General features: G+C 45.9%; 1 protein-coding gene across 1 annotated transcript in view; it reads left to right on the top strand.

Annotated features, from left to right (window-relative positions):
* Nucleotides 1-19,193, top strand: part of LOC119659915 — a 441,895-nt gene that overhangs the window by 126,827 nt on the left and 295,875 nt on the right. Inside the window, exon 2 of the mRNA XM_038068240.1 lies at nucleotides 17,251-18,428. Coding sequence (XP_037924168.1) covers nucleotides 18,002-18,428 — 427 coding nt within the window. The 5' untranslated portion in view covers nucleotides 17,251-18,001. The remainder of the gene's footprint in view (nucleotides 1-17,250; nucleotides 18,429-19,193) is intronic.

Below are 19,193 nucleotides of genomic sequence, written 5' to 3'. Positions count from 1 at the left end.
TCTACTCGTCGCCTGTGTGGGTAGAGGCGCTTGCAAACTCTCAGAGACGGAAGCAGGTGAACTCAGTTTACCGGCGGATGGCTTTGAGAGTTTGCAGTGCTTTTAGAACCACATCAGATGGGGCAGTATTGGTGGTGGCAGGCATGATCCCGGTTGACATTCTGGCCAAAGAAATGAGTGTCCTGTACAGTGCAAGACATATGGAGGGGCATGCACAGCGTAGAAGTGCGGCAAGGTCAGAGTCGCTTGATCTCTGGGAACGAAGATGGGACGAGTCTGCGAAAGGTCGGTGGACGCACAGGCTCATTCCTAACATTAGGGTGTGGCTTGAGCGAAAACATGTAGAGACCAACTACCACATTACCCAGTTCCTCACGGGACACGGTGGTTGCTACAGGCAGTATCTGCACCGCTTTGGGTTGGATGATTTTCCGAACTGTCCCAGATGCGATGGCATACCGGAGGATCCAGAGCATGTGATGTTTCACTGCCCACGATTTGCGATGAAGAGAAGGAGTTTAAACCAGGTGCTGGGCAGAAGCGGGACCCCGGAGAGCTTGGTTACTGAGATGCTGGAGTCCGAGGAGAAGTGGCTTGCGGTTGGCTCCGCAATCATCTAAATGCAGGAGGAGTTGCTGAAGGAACAAAGAAGGAGGAAAGCTGCAAATAGGAGAAGGATGAGTGCCTAAGAGCAAGCCTATCCCGCGAAGTAATACCTCAATGGTGGTCCCGCGGGGCTGGGGCTGGAGAGACCGGGGATGGTTTTTAGTGGGTGTTAATCCCACACGCGCCCGCTGTAGTTCCGCCGTTCAGGCGGCGGAGCTGCGGCGGACGTGTCTTTCTAAGATTTTCCACCTCCGTGTACGCACAAAAAAAAAAAAAAATACACTAATCATGCCCTGATACTTGGCTATTTGTCGCAGTTGTTTCCCCTACTGCGACAGAAAAAAACTGCTGTTGAATGATATTGGTCAACACAGACGATGTGTTTCTAGAGTCTCACAACAAAACTGATCCCGAGAAACTTGTCCAAAAGTAGAAAGATCTCCTTACGCAGTACGGTCTTCGAAGGAAAGCCTTATCAACACTATCATTGTCAGTGACAGCGATTTGTCCATAACTGAGCGATTTAAGTATCTTGGATCATGTTATCAGTCGATGGGGGAAGTGGCGTTTCATAGCTGGCGTTCTATGTCGTCTCAAACTCAAAATTCATCATAGTGTCATCCGACCCACCCCTATTGGTTTTGTGTACTAGCCGACTACCAATTACGATGAATGTCACCTAGCTACAATGGAGACGGCTGTGTGTCTGATTAGGAGCATAACATGTTCTAATCACATCCGAAATGAGGACATCCACGAACGATTTGGGGTTGCAACTATCCTGGAAAAATTAGAAGAGAGGTAATATAATTCATGCTGATGAGAGCTTATCCGCTTAGATTGCCTAAGCATCGAAGTGGATCGGAAACAATCAAAAGGACGTGAGGTTCGGTTGATACGCTAGATGATGATTTGAGAACTTTATGGCTTCACTGAGGTCAAACTTGTCATCGAGAAAAATGACACCGACTCCGCTCTTGAACGGGACAAGGACTAAAGGGGAAGAAGAGGTAATCAGACATATGATCAAATATTCTACCTCTAACAGAGAAACCAATTTCTTCGTCATCTTGTCGTCCTGGGGTTCAGTGTAACTTTCAGAATCAATAAACTAAGGAAATCCAAGTCTCCTAAGAGGTAAGGCGTTTCTCTTCAATCTTGAACGCTACTGTCATTATACAATTCCCTTAACCAATATTATGCCTTCAACTTTTTGCATTAGTTTCTTTGATTCCTTGATACTATCTCACCCTCCACTTTAATGTGTATTCTATTTTGCCGTAACGAAAAGGATTCCCTTCTTACCATAAAGAAATCAAACGATATCCCTCGGGGTAAGAAAAGGTAGGAACAACCTATAACACATCCGGAAGTTTAGGAAATCTTCGTAAATAAAAGGCATGTTTTCACCGGTAAAAAGGATTCTTGTTTTTTCCGGGGGATTTGGAAGGGTATAACACTCTTGCCAAGCCTAGGACGGATTTGTTGTTTGTTTGAACGTCACCGGCATGGTAGAATGTAGGCTCCGGTTTAGCTGAACAAAAACAAATGGTACAGACGTTATAATGATATGGGATTGAAATGGCAGTTCGAACTTGATGGATTTAATAGTACAGGATGGAATGAGTTATTTAGTGTAATTAGTTGGGAAGGGAGAGAGGAGAGGATGGGGTGGGTGTTCTCGCTGAGTAGAGCACAGGAAAAAGCTGAAAGATAAATTGATTTTAATTGAAAAGAGGACATACTTTGCTCCAGGGAATAGCTTTGGGGGAGATTAATTAATGAAAATTTAGTGGAATTGGAAGGATTTTATAAAAGTGCTTCAGTCATTCCACTTATTCCCAACCACTACGTTAATTATAAAACGTTTTAAGCTTTCTTCCAAGATATAGAGCGATAGAAGCTCTTCTTGCTCTAAAGGATATGCACACCTCAACAGACCTTTGAAGGCGGTCGTATTATATGGACAGTTGGTGGTTTTAAGTGAGTACCTCGTTGTATCGGCCTAACTCTACGATCTTATTGAGACACGGATTGGTTTTTTGACCACAGAGAGGGCCCCACTGTGACTGTCACGACCGTACAGGCTTATACTGACTCTAAGTTTAGCATTCATGTTGTGTGTGTGTGTGTGTGTGTGTGTATGGTGCGGAGAAGCTACAGCTTCCGAGCACTCAGGCCGTGTTGGCCCATTGTACTCGCGTCCCCCGTCTAACGGAATATTCCGGATTCGTTAACGTATCGTAGGATTTCCGTTAGTGGATGTGATGCTACCCGTCGTTATTGGAGAACATCGGCACCAAAGATCTGATGCCTGATGCGTCCATAGGCGGGGCATTCACATAGGAAATGCTCCGTGGATTCCGCTTCCTCATTACAGGAGGGACACGTATCATCTTCGGTAATTCCTATTCTGAACATATGCCCAGCTAGTGAATTATGGCCTGTCAGAATGCCCACAATACACCTGCAAGTCCTCCTGCTTTTCGATAGGATAAACTTTGCGGTACGTATGTTGGGTTCTGGCAGGAAAAGTTTGGTGTGTCGAGCAGCATTTAGGCTCTGCCACCTGTCATTATGGGAAACTTGTTCCCAGTTTTTGAAAACAGATTTAGCCAATGCTACTGATACCCCAATTGCTGGCTCCGGTCCCGGCATAGGGGAGATTGACTCCTCTTTCGCTAAAGCGTCCGAGATTTCATTTCCCTCTATGCCACAGTGACCAGGTACCCAGAGTAGTTTCACCGTATTGAATCTAGACATAGAGTTCAAACGGTTTCTGCATTCCTGAACGATTTTCGAGGTGATCAAAGGACTGCTCAATGCCCTCAGTGCAGCTTGACTGTCACTGCAGATTGCGATGCGCCTGCCCTTCAACCGCTCGTCAATCACCCAGTTTGCCACCCTTAGGATCGCATAAATTTCGGCTTGAAAAACCGTTGCATATTGTCCCAAAGGAAAAGCCCACTTCTCGTTTTTATTCGAGAGGTAGACTCCGGCTCCAGAACCCTCTTCTGTTTTTGAGCCATCGGTGTAGAAGACTTCCGTATATCGCTCCACGCATTCCTCTGGGTCTTCCTAGTCCTCTCTACGCTTCAGGGTAACTACATATCTTCTACCAAACAGATGTATTGCGACACGAGAATCGGAAGGCATTGTAAGAACTGGATTCAGTCCTCCCAGTAACTCTTCCAATGCTCTGTGCCCCCCACATCCGTTGTTTTCCCATAGATCTAATCGAATTAGCCTATGAGCTGCTCTCATTGCAGTGCTTTGAATAAATATATCCAGGGGCTGCAAATTGAGTAGTGCATTCAGAGCTGCGCCGGATGTCGTGCTCATGGCACCAGTGATACCCAGACAAACAGTTCTTTGCAGTGCAGCTAGTTTACGGTGAAAACCTTTTTGTCTCACCTTAACCCACCACACTACGGATGCATATACGAACATCGGCCTAATGATGGCAACGTATATCCACATTACCACATGAGGCCTGAGTCCCCATGTCGAGGCAAAGGTCCGTCTGCACAGCCCATAAGCTGTGAGAGCTCGTTTCATCTTTACCTCTACATGTTTGTTCCAAAGAAGTTTTTTATCTAGAGTAACCCCCAGGTATTTCACTTCTTCGGAGAGTTGAAGGGTAGTACCCCTTATCTCAGGGAGGCAAAGTCCATCCAATTTTCTCCTTTTTGTGAATAAAACCATTGTGGTTTTATTGGGATTAACTGATAAACCATGTCTAAGGCACCAGCTGTCTATCAAATCAACGGCACGCTGTATATTCCTACACACCGTTCCAAGATCCCGATCAACAGCAAGTACAGCCACGTCATCAGCATAAGCTTGAGCGTGTATTGGCAAATTTTGCAGTTCGCATAGTAGTGAGTCGATCAGCATACTCCACAGAAGTGGCGAAAGCACACCTCCTTGGGGGCAGCCCTTCGTTGCCTCCGTAGTCAGGTAGCGATTGACCCCTACCTCAGCGCTCAGTAATCTTTGCGTTAGCATAGCATGGATCCACTTAATTAAAGCATCATCAACACCATGCGCTCTGGCGGCATCACAAAGTTTTTGAAAAGGCGCACAGTCAAAAGCCCCTTCAATGTCCACGAACACCCCCATCGCGTACTCACCATTCAAAGTTGCATCCTCTATCTTTGTGACCAAAGAATGAAGAGCAGACTCACAGGACTTTCCACGTTGGTAAGCATGTTGGTTTTCACTAAGTGGGTGTGACCTAAGTGCGTTTCCACGAATGTGACGCTCCACCAGTCTCTCCAAACCTTTCAGCAAGAATGAAGTCAAGCTGATCTGTCTGAAGTTCTTTGGATTAGAATAGTCATCTTTCCCAGGTTTTGGTATGAAAACTACTTTAACCTGTTGCCAAGAAGAAGGCACGTAGCCCAGAGCAAGACATCCTCGAAAAATATTTCTTAGAGGTCGCTCTAAATGCTCCATTCCCTCCTTTAGCATTGCCGGATAGATGCTATCTATGCCAGGTGTTTTGAAATGTTCAAAGGACAGTATCGCAGCTCTCACCTTTTCAAGGGTAACAACCGCTTTCGCCATGTTCCAGTTCCTCTTGCAACACTTGCGTGTTGAAGGGGTTGCAAGAACCGTCAACTCTCCCCCTACCAGTTCTTTCACCCGTTCCCCCGGGTGGTGTACTTCCAGGAGGGTCTGTACTGAGTCCAGTCTGGAGCTCGTGAAAGTACCGTCGGGTTTTCTAAGAGAATCCAACTTGGCCGACTCATCCTTTTTGAGGACTCTGCACGGCCTTGAAGTCTCCCTTTCGCCTTCCCGTTCCTCACAGTACGCTCTAAAGGAGTCTCGTTTGGAGCACCTCACGAGCCTCTTATATTCACGTTGTGAGTTCCTGAAATTTAACCAGTCTTCGTTCTTGTTACTTTTGCAAGCACGATTTAGAAGTGGCCTGGTTGATTTCCTGAGTTTTTGCAGTTCTCGGTTCCACCAAGGAACTGTTTTACCGCTTTGGCCTCGGGAAATAGGACAAGCCTCTTCATAACACTCTAAAAGTGTGTAGTTCAGAGTTTTCAATTCATCTTCCAGCACCAAAGGAGTCCTTAGTCACCTAGGGAACTGTACTTTATTGCCAAGAAGTTCATTGAACTTTGCCCAATCCGTTTTCCTAGGGTTCCGTCTTTGTACTGCAGACTGTTCGCCCGCAATAGTCAGATTGAATTCTAGTTATCGGTGATCTGACAGTGAGACCTCGTCTAGCACTCGCCAGTGTGTAATCAACTCTAACAATTTTGGGGTACAGATTGTTAGGTCAATTACTTCGCTTCTTCTCGGTCCCACGAACGTAGGGGCGCACCCCACGTTTGCAGTCATAAGACCAGCTGAAGTGATGAAATCAAATAGCTTCTCTCCTCTTGGATTGCATTTGCTACTGCCCCAACAAATACGAGTATGTTGAGCATTCGCATCGCAACCTATTAAGAGTTCGAGACCACTTGATTCTGCATACGCCACCAGATCCCTAAGTTCTTGCGTCGGTGGAGATACAAAGAATCATAGGGTAAATAAGCGGAGGCAACTATGATGTTTTTCCTCTCGCCATTTATCTGGTATTGTATGATGACCGTAGCTAAGTCCTGGGAACAATATTGTCTCAGCATAGTTGCCTCTAACCGTCTTGACATCAGGACGCAAGCTCTCGGTCTAATGGATCTTTCGTCGTAGAAGATCCTAGCCCCCTTTACTGATCCAATACCACAGATTCTGTTAAATCGAACCCACGGTTCTTGCACCAGAAAGATATAGGGGAAATCCTGTAGCTCTGTCATTCTCGCTGCCAACAGGTAGGAGGAAGCTTTGTCATGCTGCAGGTTGATTTGACCAATCTTTATGTTTTTCGACATAAACTTAGTCTATTGTCTTATGGAAAACAGTTAGAAGCGTATGCCGCAGTCCGCGTATGACGGGGTTTCCCCCACACCGTACCGCCAGAGACTCGATCCCCTCGTGATTGATTTCTCTGAGAAAAGCCGTACTTGGAAGTACCGCAATTCCCATGTTCTCATCCACGAAAGATCTCATCTCATCCCGCGGAGCATTCGTCTGTTCTCCACTTAGCACCTTAATTGGTTTGCGGTGTCCGGGTTGCATAGATTCGATCACTCGAACTGGCATCAAGTCAGTTCCGTTCACGTCTCTGGCTTCCCTTCCTTCCGCCTGTTCCTTGGAAGGTGTAGGAGAAGTTACTAGCAGGTAGGATTCACTCTGTAGTCCCTTCCCCAGTGCGAGCCCCCATACGGGGGTTCCGCCCCTGTATGCACTATCCTCCGCGCACGTCTCCATTGTGGGAGAGTGCACCGAAGATGCTGCAATTTGCTCTATGTTGTGTGAGTCGAAGACCATCATTGTTCTTCGCTCTCAAAATGGAGATGATGCCCTACAGTTTCCTGATATGACTGAATTTCAGTCTATATAGGAAAAAGTGGAGCACCATATGGTGACTTCCCCTGAGCACATTCAGACTCTGTTGGTCCAGTTCGAATACCAAGTTGAAGCCCTCCACGCTTGTAGATTGGTCCTTCCTGGCATTCATGAACTTTACCCTCCAGTGCCCAAAGTCCATGCCCGGGTTCTGTTCACCCAGCAAGCGGATGATGTCCTCTGCCTTCCTTCGAGGGCCCGGTAGCCAACATCCGACATGTTCTGTCCTGCGTAGCTCAGTGTTCACAATAGTGAACTTGGGCCGACCGCCGGAACTCAAAGTTGGGATTACCTGCTGGAGCCACTTTAAGGCAGCCTCGTCAGCGCACTCCAAATGTAGAAGCCCATCACGAAAACCTTGATTGTTAAATCGTGGCATCGTTCCAGGCTCCAGTATTTTTTTCCAGAGGCATTCCCGGAGGATAGTAAATTGTCCCTCTGATATTTTGCTATCCTTGGAGGACACTCTCACGGCAGTAGTCAGGGCAGAGGCTGCAGCTTGCGCATACGCCCTCTTCCTTCCCGCCTTCGTGTTCGTATTCCTGTGGGAGGGACCAGCTTCATTGAGATCTCTCTCGCTGATTTGATCACCTCCCGGCACACCGGTCCTAATCCCCGCGAGACGCGTGGATGTAAGCCCTGGTGCGGAGCGCAATAAAGCGTCGGCCACAGCAGATGTGTTGGTCTTACGCTTCTTGCGCGCATTACCGCTGACTGAAGAGTCTGGTGCGTCCAGTGTGGATCTTACCGGGGTTTCCAGTTTATCCCCACCTTCCGCCGCAGATTCCGCTACCTTGCGTCCGATTTCTCTGGGCGTTACCGCGCCTAGTGGTACAGCCACGTCCATGTCCTCATTCCCAAGGTGCTTCATTTTCCTTCGCAGTGCTCTCTTCTGCCGTCGGCTTAGGGCCTTTCCAGGTTCACGGTGTTCGGACCGCTTGGATCCATTTCCACATACTGGCGTTGAACCAGTAGCGTCCACGTCACCAGCTTCCCGTTCTTCCGCTCTTCCCAGTAAGGATGGCGGAGAAGGTTCTGACAGGCAGGATTCAGCCTGTAGTCCCCCCTCCTTAGTGGCCGCAGTTCCCTTCTGCCGGGCCTTTCTCTTCCGCTTGCGGGTAGATTTGGGCTGTAGTACCGCGGACGGGCCGGCCGTAGTCGGATTTCCAGTTTCTCCCAATTTGAGAGTTTCCGTACTTTCCTTTCTGGCTAACTTCGCCGTAGGCACTAAATGCAAACTTTCCACTGAGTCGGAAAGCATGCCTTCTACAGATTGCTCTATAGGCAAATATGAACGTGGTGAGGCCTCCAAAATCCGCGCCTCGGCCGCGACATGATTGCTTATGGTCGCGGGTGGATTCGAAGTCTGTGATTTCTTACCACTTGGAGAGTTTATATCCATCGTTTCGATATTCATATTTTTGGACACCCTTAGTGGAGTAGTAAACTACTACAGGCTCCCCCACCACGACAAGGTGGTGTCCGAGGGGGAGAGCATTCATATTAATGGATGCATTTAGCTGAAGTGTCTACCCTCTGGGGATTTGGCGGGGCTACATCCCAGGAATAGTCCTCCATGCATTGGAGAAGGTGCCAACAGGATAGGATCCTGCCAAGCCAAGGTTGATTAGCAGCTGTTTGGTCGATTGGGAGTTTGGTCTTTAGTATGCGAACTCTGTATAAATTGGGCACCTTTATTTTCAACTAAGACACTCACTCTGACCGGGCTAGCCAGGGTGGGCAATCTTCCCGGGCTACTCGTGGGACCAAAACATGGATTCAATAAAAACAGACACATACAAAAAATGGACGATAGAAGATGAGGTGGTGATGCATTCACGAAGGACGAGCGGTTGGCATTTAGCCAGCGCAGCACAGTCGATGCCAGCTTTAGAACGGCTGTGCTAAAACAAACTGCAGGGACCTTACGGAGCAAGACGGCAGATGGGCTAATGAGGTCCAGCTTGAAATTCACTACCGCCGAGTTGGGTATAGCGAATACCAGCCATGGCATTCCAAACCCGAGCCCGACGACGTCAAGGGTTGACAAGAATTTGGTCATCAGAAGTGGAGGTCTACTGGAGTCTAATTCAAGAGCCAGCACGAAAAGGCAAGAAAGAAGGCGGTACTGTCAACGAGCGGGACCAAAAGGACCTGGTTGTATACCAAGTGATTATTGAAGAATATAACAGCAAAGGCTTGGAAAACGAGGACAAGGCGAAGACGTGGTCTAACAATAACTCAATCTCTGCAAGCAGGTACCTAACAACAGCCGGTGAATGGGCCACGAACTTCGAAAGCCTTCAGCGAACTGGCCAGGAGTCACTTACGTGTGTCGCTGTTGCAAGACAATTCCATTTGCCTCTCAATTTATTTTTCTGCGGATGTTAACCCCTGTCTCTTTAATCTCTCCGAAGGTATACCGACCTCTTCTATGATGGGGATGATTGGGATGAATCCACGAAAGTGAAATGGTAGATGAGGTTTTTCGAGAAATCTCAGTTGAATGACTTATATTCCTAATAAAGCCCACAAAAAGGGAAATGTTCGGAAGAAACCTAATTTGCCTAACTGGAAGTGAGGAGAAGAGTCGATATCTCTGCAGATAATATACGAAGGGCATATGTTACATGGTGAAATCTACCTTTCCAAAAATACAGCGATGGAAATAGAGAATCGTCTGGGTCTTATCAACTACAGATTTAGCAACAGGACACATCGGGTGGAAAGAGAGATCTTCGAAGAAATCGCAGAGGCCATCGTGGCTGAAAGGACAGGATGGAGTATGAAAGTGGAATGGTTGCCTACTGAAGAGGAGAACCTAGACCTAGATTTTTTAGGGCTTAAGGCGTACAGCGATACACAGGGAAGGACAGGACAGCATTGAAATTGTGCTGGGTTAAGAACCCTAACCGCACTGGGAGTAGATTCGTGGTCTACAAGGAGAAAGTATGCAGTGTGAAAATTGAGATTCTCGTCAGAAAAACGAAGAGCTTGCAAGAGCTGTAGATATCGCTAACGAGTTGTTGGAGGAACGACAGAAATGACGAACCGCCTGCGCAAGCAGATCATGCTGAGGATATTGCAGATAAATTCTTGAAGTGCGCCTTAACTAGTCTGCTGCCTTCCTCCTCCTAGACGAAGACATTGCACTGACACAGGAACCCTGGATCTGTGGTGATTTAACCAGCAAAGGGCCCCAAAGCAAATGTTATAATTTATTCCACGGTCGTGGAGGTCATCGGAGAATCCAGGAGGTTCCATTGTAGGAAATTTGGTCAAGTTACCAACAACAAACTCTCCGGAGCGCAAATTGGTAAGATTGGCAGGACAGTGAAGTGAAAGGTCGGGGCTCTGGAAACGGCATGCGAAACCGTCTTTAAAATCTCGTGCCTTGCTCAGAAGATATTGCTACCGTGGTGGAATGAAGATCTATTAAGTCTCAGAAAGCTAACCAGGGATATATTTGTCATTCATCTGGTACAGGCCCAAATATACAAGGACTGTCTCAAGAAGTACAAGTCGGCCATCAAGGCCAGGGAGAAGTATGTGAGGCAGAGCCTTGCCTGGAGGGTTTGCAGTCCCAGCCGTGCGAGGCTATCAAATCTGTAATTACCGAGGGTAAAATTGACTGGCCGAGATGGCGTAATGCGCGGGTTGTGTCATGGCTTGTCAAGATTTACCTGGGCTGCATCTCTTTGGAATTTTATATCGAAAGCAGTAGGCGCAGCCATGAGTCCGCCAGGACAGGACAAAACAAGGTAATCCCAATTCCACCTACCGCGGCTAAATGAAGAAAGAATTCTTTTCTCTAATGTGAAGTATCTGGGTGTGATTTTGGATCGAAAATTAGTTTTTGTAAGCTGGAATAGGCTCTGTTGGCTGGCAATAACCGTGAGCGGATTTCGTCGTCATAGCTGTTATCGATTGTGATTTTCTCAAAGTTGTAGTCTCCTATCTTCATTGCTTTCATTTGACCGATGCGATTCGATGTTGTTCGTTCTTTTGGTTTTGGCGCTGACGTTGTCACTATGTATTTCGTCTTGCCTTCATTAATGTGCAGCCCAAGATCTCGCGCCATCTGTTCGATCTGGATGAAGGTAGACTGTACCTCTTGGGTTGTTCTTCCCATGATGTCGATATCGCCAGCTTAGGCTGGTAGTTGAGTGGTGTCTCTCGCATTTACATCGGCATCGCGAATCACTTTCTCCAGGGCCAGGTTGAAGAGGACGCATGATAGGGCAGCCCCTTGTCTTAAACGGTAGTTGATGTCGAATGGTCTCGAGAGTGATCCTGCTGCTTTTATCTGGCCTTGCATATTGGTCAGGGTCAACCTAGTCAGTCTTATAAATTTCGTTGGGATACCGAATTCTCTCATGGCCGTGTACAGTTTTACCCTGACTATGCTGTCATAGGCGGCTTTAAAGTCGATGAATAGATGATGCAACTGATGTCCATATTCCAACAGTTTTTCCATCGCTTGCCGCAGCGACAAAATTTTGACCTGTTGCTGATTTGCCTGGAGTGAAGCCTCTTTGGTATGGACCAATGATATTCTCGATGTATGGGGCTATCCGGCCTAGCAAGATAGCAGAGAGTATCTTATAGATGGTACTCGGCAACGTGATACCTCTATAATTGCTGCACTGTGTGATATCGCCCTTCTTATGTCTGGGACAGATAATGCCTCGTTGCCAGTCATCATTGATTCGCTGTCCTACACCTTGAGCGCAAGTTGATGAGCCACTTGGTGTAATTGGTCGCTTCCATATTCCACTCAATTCGGCTGTAAATCCATCGGCTCCTGGCGACTTATGGTTTTTTAGCCGATGAATTGCACGGACTGTTTCTCCTATACTTCGTGGTGGCATTATTTGTCCGTCGGCGAGTTGGAGGTCCGGCCAACTGAAGATTGTTGTGCAGTTCATCAAAATTCTCAACCCATCGCCCCAATATGCCCATTCTGTCGGAAATCAGATTCCCCTCTTTGTCTCGGCAGGATGAGGATCGAGGTGTATAAGGCTTCATCCTGCTGACTTGTTGGCAAAGCTTCCGCGCCTGGTGGGGTTGCTTCCTGTACTTTTCTAGTTCACAGACTTGTTGTTTCTTCCAGGCTTCCTTTTTCCGTCTGTGAAGTCGCTTCTCCGCTCGCCGGAGTTCGTGATATGCGACATTACTCGGTATGCAGCATTCTTTCGTTCCCGACTTTTTTGTAGCTGGGGCCAGGTATCCTTGTGGCTGTATCAATGATAACATTCTTCAGGTGATTGTGAAGATCATTTGATGATGCTTCATCTCCGGGATCTTTATTGACTGCGGTAATTGCGGGATCCATTTCGCCCCCCCCCCGGTGTTGCGGAGGGCTGTGTTGTGAATGGCTTCGGTATTCACTCTCGCCTGATTGTCAGAGGGGATTGTAGGTGGTGTCGTAATTCGAGCTCGGAGGACTATGCCAACGAGATAGTGGTCCCAGTCTATATTGGCCCCCCTATATGTTCTGACATTCATCAAGGCTGAGAGGTGGCAACGTTCAATCAGCACGTGGTCAATTTGGTTGAAAGTGGTCCCATCTGGAGAGGCCCACGTATGTTTGTGGACTGCTTTCCGCAGACAACCAGGTACTTCCAACAACCATTTCGTGCGATACTTCCAACTTAATAATCCGCAGCCCGTTATCATTGGTATCCCTATGTAAGCTATGGGAGCCGACGTATGGCCTGAATACGGGGTTGATATCTCCAAGTATGATTTTAATATCATACTTGGAACAGGCTTCGAGAAGGTATCCTTCTCCGACTCTACAGTCTCCTCTGTATGGACGACATTATTGTTATAGGAAAAGACTTCAACGACCATCTGAAGAACTTACGGGAACTTTTGCAACGAATTCAAGATGCCGGGCTTACGCTGAGTGCAAAGGAGTGTTCGCTGATCCAGATAAAGTTGAGATACCTGGGCCATAGAATTACTGCTGAAGGAGTAAGTATTGATGAAGAGAAGATTCCAGCAGTGAAAAGCTGGTCGAGACCCAATAACTTACACGAGTTGCGAAGTTTTCTTGGTTTCTGTACTTACTATCGCCGATTTGACCCCGGCTTTTCAGATATTGAATCAATCTTGAAAACGAAAGAAATACTTTGCAGTGCACCAATTTTGTCATACCCTATCCCGGGAGAGAAGTTTCTGTTGGACACTGATGCAAGCAATTATGGATTTGGGAGAGTTTCGTCACAAGTAATAATGTAGTTTAGCAGTCTTGGGAAAACTTGAAAGGAGCTACTGTGGCACACGATGGGAGTTGTTGGCAGTAGTTAAATCAGTGAAATATTTCCATAAGTAATTGGCTCGTTGGATTGAGAGACTCGAAAGTGTTGAGTTTCAGATTGAACATCGTAAAGAAGGGCAGCACGGGAACGCGGATGCATTGCCAAGACGACCGTGGGATGTGGAGTGTAAGTTCTATAGCAGTGCAGAAGGGAAAGCTGGGATCATAGACATTCGTCAACTAAAGGTTTTTGTCTGGAAGAATGGACTAAAGTGCAGATTCGAAAAGATCAGAAGAAGTCTCTGATTTAGCCATAGAAATATAGTTTAAGGAGAAAAACCAGAAGCATATCTGGCAAGAAATTTCAAATGAAAGTCCAACCGCAAAAGCTTATTGGGCTCAATAGTTGAAAGGCGTAGGTCTCTATCGTGTCTGGGAAAGTGGGGATGGAGAAATAAATAAAAATAAAAAAAAAAGCGGTGGGCACCCGGGCAACCCAAAACCGCTGAGAAAATTAAGCGTGGATTTTATTGGACTGGATGCTGACTGTCCGTGGCGGACTGGATAGGAACATGCGTGCAATGTATACTCGCAAAAGGATCGCAAACACGAAGTCGGGGAACCCTACGGAAATATAACGTAGGAGTACCATTCGAGCGCATTATTATGGATATAGCCGGGCCGTTTCCAACGAGCACCAAAGGCAATAAGTATGCACTCGTCGTTAAGGACTCTTCTTATTTTTCTTCAGCCTTTGCCCCGTTAACAAGCGCGGTCGGCTCGTCGTGATCGGTTTCGCTATTTGGGTAAATTGAATGCTTGATCTGGGTGCAATCTCCAGGCTTTTAAATCCCCATCCAGCGTATCAACCCACTGCTGTTTCGGCCTGCCTTTTGGTCGTTTACCATTGACTTCGATGTTCAGAAAAATCGAAGCATCGATTTCGAATGCTCGTTAGCACGAATTGCGTGCCCATACCATCGAAGACGCCACTCCCGCAATTTTTCCATGATCGGTGCAAACCCATATCCATCGCGGATATCCTCATTTCGGATGCGATCAAAACGTGTCACGCCACCAGTCCAACGCAACATCTTCGTCTCCATTACCGCAAGACGCCGTTCATTGTCTTTTATGGTTGGCCAACACTCAGAACCATAGAGAGCGACTGCACGGACAACATTGCGGTAAATTTTAGATTTGAAACGTTCGTTGATACGTCGATCACAAAGAACAACAATTGTGGCCATTTCATCCAGGTTGCATTAATGCGTGAAGCGATTTCATAACGCAGTTCTCCATTGGCTGATAGCGTTGACCCGAGGTATTTAAATCGCTCAGTTCTGGGCAGATCACTGCCGCTGACAGTGATTGTAATCGGTCTTAAAAAATTCAGTTTTGTTTAGATTCAATTTGAGACCGTGTTTCATGAGGCGATCATTCCATTTTTGGACAAGTTGCCTGAGGAAAACGTAGCTGTGTGTAGGGTGCTGGACGTTGGATATCCCGTGTAACGGTGTCCATAACAAGAACAAAGAGGAGTGGTGAGTGGGCGCTTCCTTGATGAACACCAACAGAGACACGAAGCGGTTTTGATACATCCGTCATACTTCGAACTTTACTTTTCGAATCGTGGTAGAGCAATTGAACCCAGCGCACGAGTTCTTCTGGCACTAAGTCGTAAAGCATACCAGATGAATTAGTGAGGCACACGGTCAAACGTTTTCTCTAGATCCAGAAATACAATGTAAAGAGGGCGATGGTTCTCACGGTGTTTCTCCATGAGTAACCGCGCAGCGTGTATTGCGTCAGTAGTTCTGCAGTTTCTGACAAATCCGGCTTGATTCACGGTTATTTCGACGATTTCGCGAATACGGTTGTCAAGAATGCGTTCAAAAATCTTCATGGTATGGGAAAGTAACGGGATCGGACGGTAATTTGAACATTCTGCTGGACTACCTTTCTTTTTCCATATTGGAACAGTAGTACTTTCTTACCAGTCAGATGGTGTTCTTCCTTCCTGAATAACCCGATTAAAGAATTCACTGAGCCACAGTGTTGGGTCCCAGCTTTTCAGAGCTCAGAAACAATGTCGTCAGATCCTGTGGCTCCTCGATTTCAGTTGCGCTGACAAGTGGAACTGGTCCAAATGTCGGCAATGACTGTGGAAGTGGAGGATGAGCAAATTCTTCACTTGAAATCTGCTCGAAGTATTCTCGTTATCTAACCGTTGCGGCTCAACGGTTGGTAAAGAAAGAACCGTTCTTGTTATTAAGGCAACAGAAGTGTTCGATATCCTATGTACGTTCGTTACGGCTTTTAGAAAGTCGATACATATCTCTCTCGCCATCCTGAGTGTCCAGTTTACCGTAAAGACTTTTGTAATGGTTCGCTCGGGTGACAGCGACCGCTTTCTTTGCTTCTCGATTGGCATTCATATAAATTTGCCAATCAGCAAAGGTTTTATCGCCCAGAAATTTATGGTAGAGGCGTTTCTTTTCACGGACCCTCATTTCAAAATCATCATCGCAAAGCCAAGTATCTCGGTTGATGTACCGTTTACCTGGCTTGGTGACTCCGAGGGTTGCAGAGGCCGCTTTGTGGATCGTGTCTTTAATAGGGCTCCACGGTTCTTCCACATTCGTAATGGTCGGTAATTGCGTGAGTATCATTTGTTATTTGTTCTCACGAAATTACCACCGTTTAATACGCCGCGAGCCAGTGCGTTTCTCAACCTGTTTTATCGGTGGCTTCATTCGGAGGACAGCAATCAATGGGCGATGTTGAAGTGCGATGGTCTTATAGGGAACGACTTTGAAATCAGTTATAATGGTAAAATGGCGTCTTATGAGAATATAGTCGATTAGCGTTTTACTGTTCCCACTATAAATTGTAGGAAGATGAGACAATCGTTTGATGAACCATGTATTCATAAGTACAAGGTCATGGGTGTCCGCAAAGTCGATTATACGCTCGCCACCCCCCATGGCACCTGTTACCATCTGTCTTTTCACCCACATGACCGTTAAGGTCGCCGGCAATGATGATATAGTCGTCAGCAGGCGCATGATAAGTCTTTTCATCCAGAAGTTGCCAGAAGGCATCTTTCTCGACATCAGGTCGACCTGCCTGCGGTGCGTATGTGGTGAAGAAGTGAATAGTCCGATCAGCTGATATAATGGTGAGCTTCATCAGCCGATCATCAAATCGTTCGACTTCTTTAATGGCGTCACGGAAACCCTCTGAGAACATTATTAAATTAAATTATTGCTTTTGTCGAGTAATCAATACACATTCCTACAGTCCTTTAGCTAGAATGGTTCAATTTTTGGCTATGACATTTGTTTGGCCAACTCAACCTTCTTTGTACCATTTTATTTATGGGTTGTTGGCATGTACTAAAATGCATTTCGCTCTACAGCTCTCAATTAGGCATTTATGCACTTTTGTTCTGCGTGACAGTTGTTTGACGTAATAGACGTTGCCAACATTGTGCTCAAGCGAAAAGTGTGCTAAATTTAAACATTTTCAGAACAATCTAGATTGAAGCAAACTGTTGGAATGTTTGATATCAAACGTTAGATGAAAAGTGACTTGAAATGAATGAAATGACCATTTCAACTTACACAAAAGCACGGAAGCACTCTCTACGAAAAAGAAAACAATTAACAACAATTTAACGAGTGCGAGACCAAGACGCTCTATAAACAATTTAGCTCAAGTAGTCGTAAAACTAACACCTTCTTCGCATTTTCCCCATCATTTGTGTTTTCACTACACAATATCTTCGACATTTTAGCTCCTACTCTATACAATATCAAATTTTTTACGCCATTTAACATTGCTAAACAACCATTCAAGATTTTTATGGGCATCTGTTCTTCATGTGATTTTCCTCCGTTTTTCTTTCATTCCAGAAAAGCATGCATTCAGCCTCATCAATATCGTCGTTGGACAGCACTTGGCAGGGGGAGGCCGACTCACTATAATGTTACGCAATAGTAATAAAAAAAATCGCTAATTAGACTACAAAAGGTGTTTACACCGGTCGCCATTAATTTCGTGTTTCGAGGCGCGCGGAAGTCTACTACCGACGCAGGGACAATAGGCGCGTTTCGAATTGATATCGCACTCCATGGGGTAGTTTTGACCGAATACCGTGAAAATTCCGTCAGAAGCTTATCTAGTTCGGGGTATCTCTGTAGGTTGAGGTGGTGAATTGCGTGTGAAAGCATGCCGGCCGAAATGGACTTGAATCGGATTCCAGGAGTGAATGGCAAGTGATGGGAAGGAAATTAGTTTTCACTTAAAGACGGTTCAGTTTCATTACCGTGGTTGTATAGTGTCCGTTTCCTGTACAGGGAATCGGTAGAAATTCACCTATTTTGAAGGAAAACCATTAAGGTGGACTCATGCTGAGTGCAGAGTAGTGCTGTGTTCGTAGGTTCGCGGGTTTTCGGAACAATGTTCCGAATTGTTTAGAATAGTCCGAATTCAAGAAATTCCAACGGCGAAGTTCGACTTATCGTTGAAAACCACCAGATAAATGAATCGTGAAGTCTAACACCGGCATTAGAATGAGATTTAAGCACCCCAACCCCCTTTATTGCTGGAATTGTTCATTCGTTCTAAACAATCACTGATGAAACATGCATCGCGTGGTATAAAATGGAAGACAATGAATATCATGATAACGCGTTCGTGAACGACAGCCTTCAGTACGTATCGACTCCCATCAACAATTCGATATATTTTTGGGACGATTGGAATTTTCTAAACATAAGCGACCACGATGATAGTGATACCAATGGATCAGTTGGCGCAGTCTCGGCTACATCATCCCCCCAGCTGACAATTCGCCTATATCCACCGGAAGAAAGTCCTGTGCCAACTTCCGATGTGAACAATTACTGGGGCCTGTTGGCGCTAGTGCTGGTATTCGGAACAGCTGCTGGAAACATATTGGTATGCCTGGCAATCGCCTGGGAGCGTCGACTTCAGAATGTAACAAACTATTTCCTCATGTCACTAGCAATTACGGATTTAATGGTGGCTGTACTTGTTATGCCGTTGGGAATTTTAACACTTGTATACGGTGAGTATCTGAACGTTTTGTATATTACGCTGGCAACGTTGTCTACCCAGGGGTGGGGGCAACATTCAAGATTCGGAACAAAGTACAAACTCTGGTGTTGACTTTGATTTATGATTATGATTGTGGGAATTACGTAGGATATGTGGAGATTATGCAATTTATCGCTTGTGATGTTATTAATGTTGCCTTCTCGCTTGTTCGATTCGACAGCGGGAATACACAGTGTTTGGAGGAGCTGGGAATGTGTACAATGTGGAGCCCTACATAATTCCACATGGTACTATTAAGTGATAAAGTGTGGATACATACAGATACGTGTTTGGTTATTGTAATTTATGGAACTATAAGCTACTCTTAATTGCAATGTCTGACATGATAATTGAAGTTTTACTACGTTTGGTTAGGAATTGGTATAAGACTGCTTAGAAGCCCAGCGTAATATGCCTTCTGGATAAGTAATGAGCATTACGACTAAGGCTCAATCCAACATCAAAACAAAGAGAACTAAGGAGGAGTCGAATGCCAAATTACCATTTTTTAGGTAGGTAGTGAAGCTGCTCTCCATCACGGCTTTATTCTAGTTCTACCATTAGAATTGATTTATCTTAACGAGGTTTTTACGATAAGATCCTTCACTACGGTGTGTACAGATGGACTGCCTAGATAAATGCCACATTTACCAAGTCTTATAATTTTCCGACGGTACTGTCAATAATTTATTTACCTTTATTGTGGAAACTTCCATTGCATGGATGGCAGTAATAA

The sequence above is a fragment of the Hermetia illucens genome, chromosome 6 (assembly GCF_905115235.1).
Source record: "Hermetia illucens chromosome 6, iHerIll2.2.curated.20191125, whole genome shotgun sequence".
In the NCBI taxonomy this organism is placed as follows: Eukaryota; Metazoa; Arthropoda; class Insecta; order Diptera; family Stratiomyidae; genus Hermetia; species Hermetia illucens.
The sequence above is the reverse complement of the archived record's forward strand: the minus strand, read 5'-3'. Positions and strand labels throughout refer to the sequence as shown.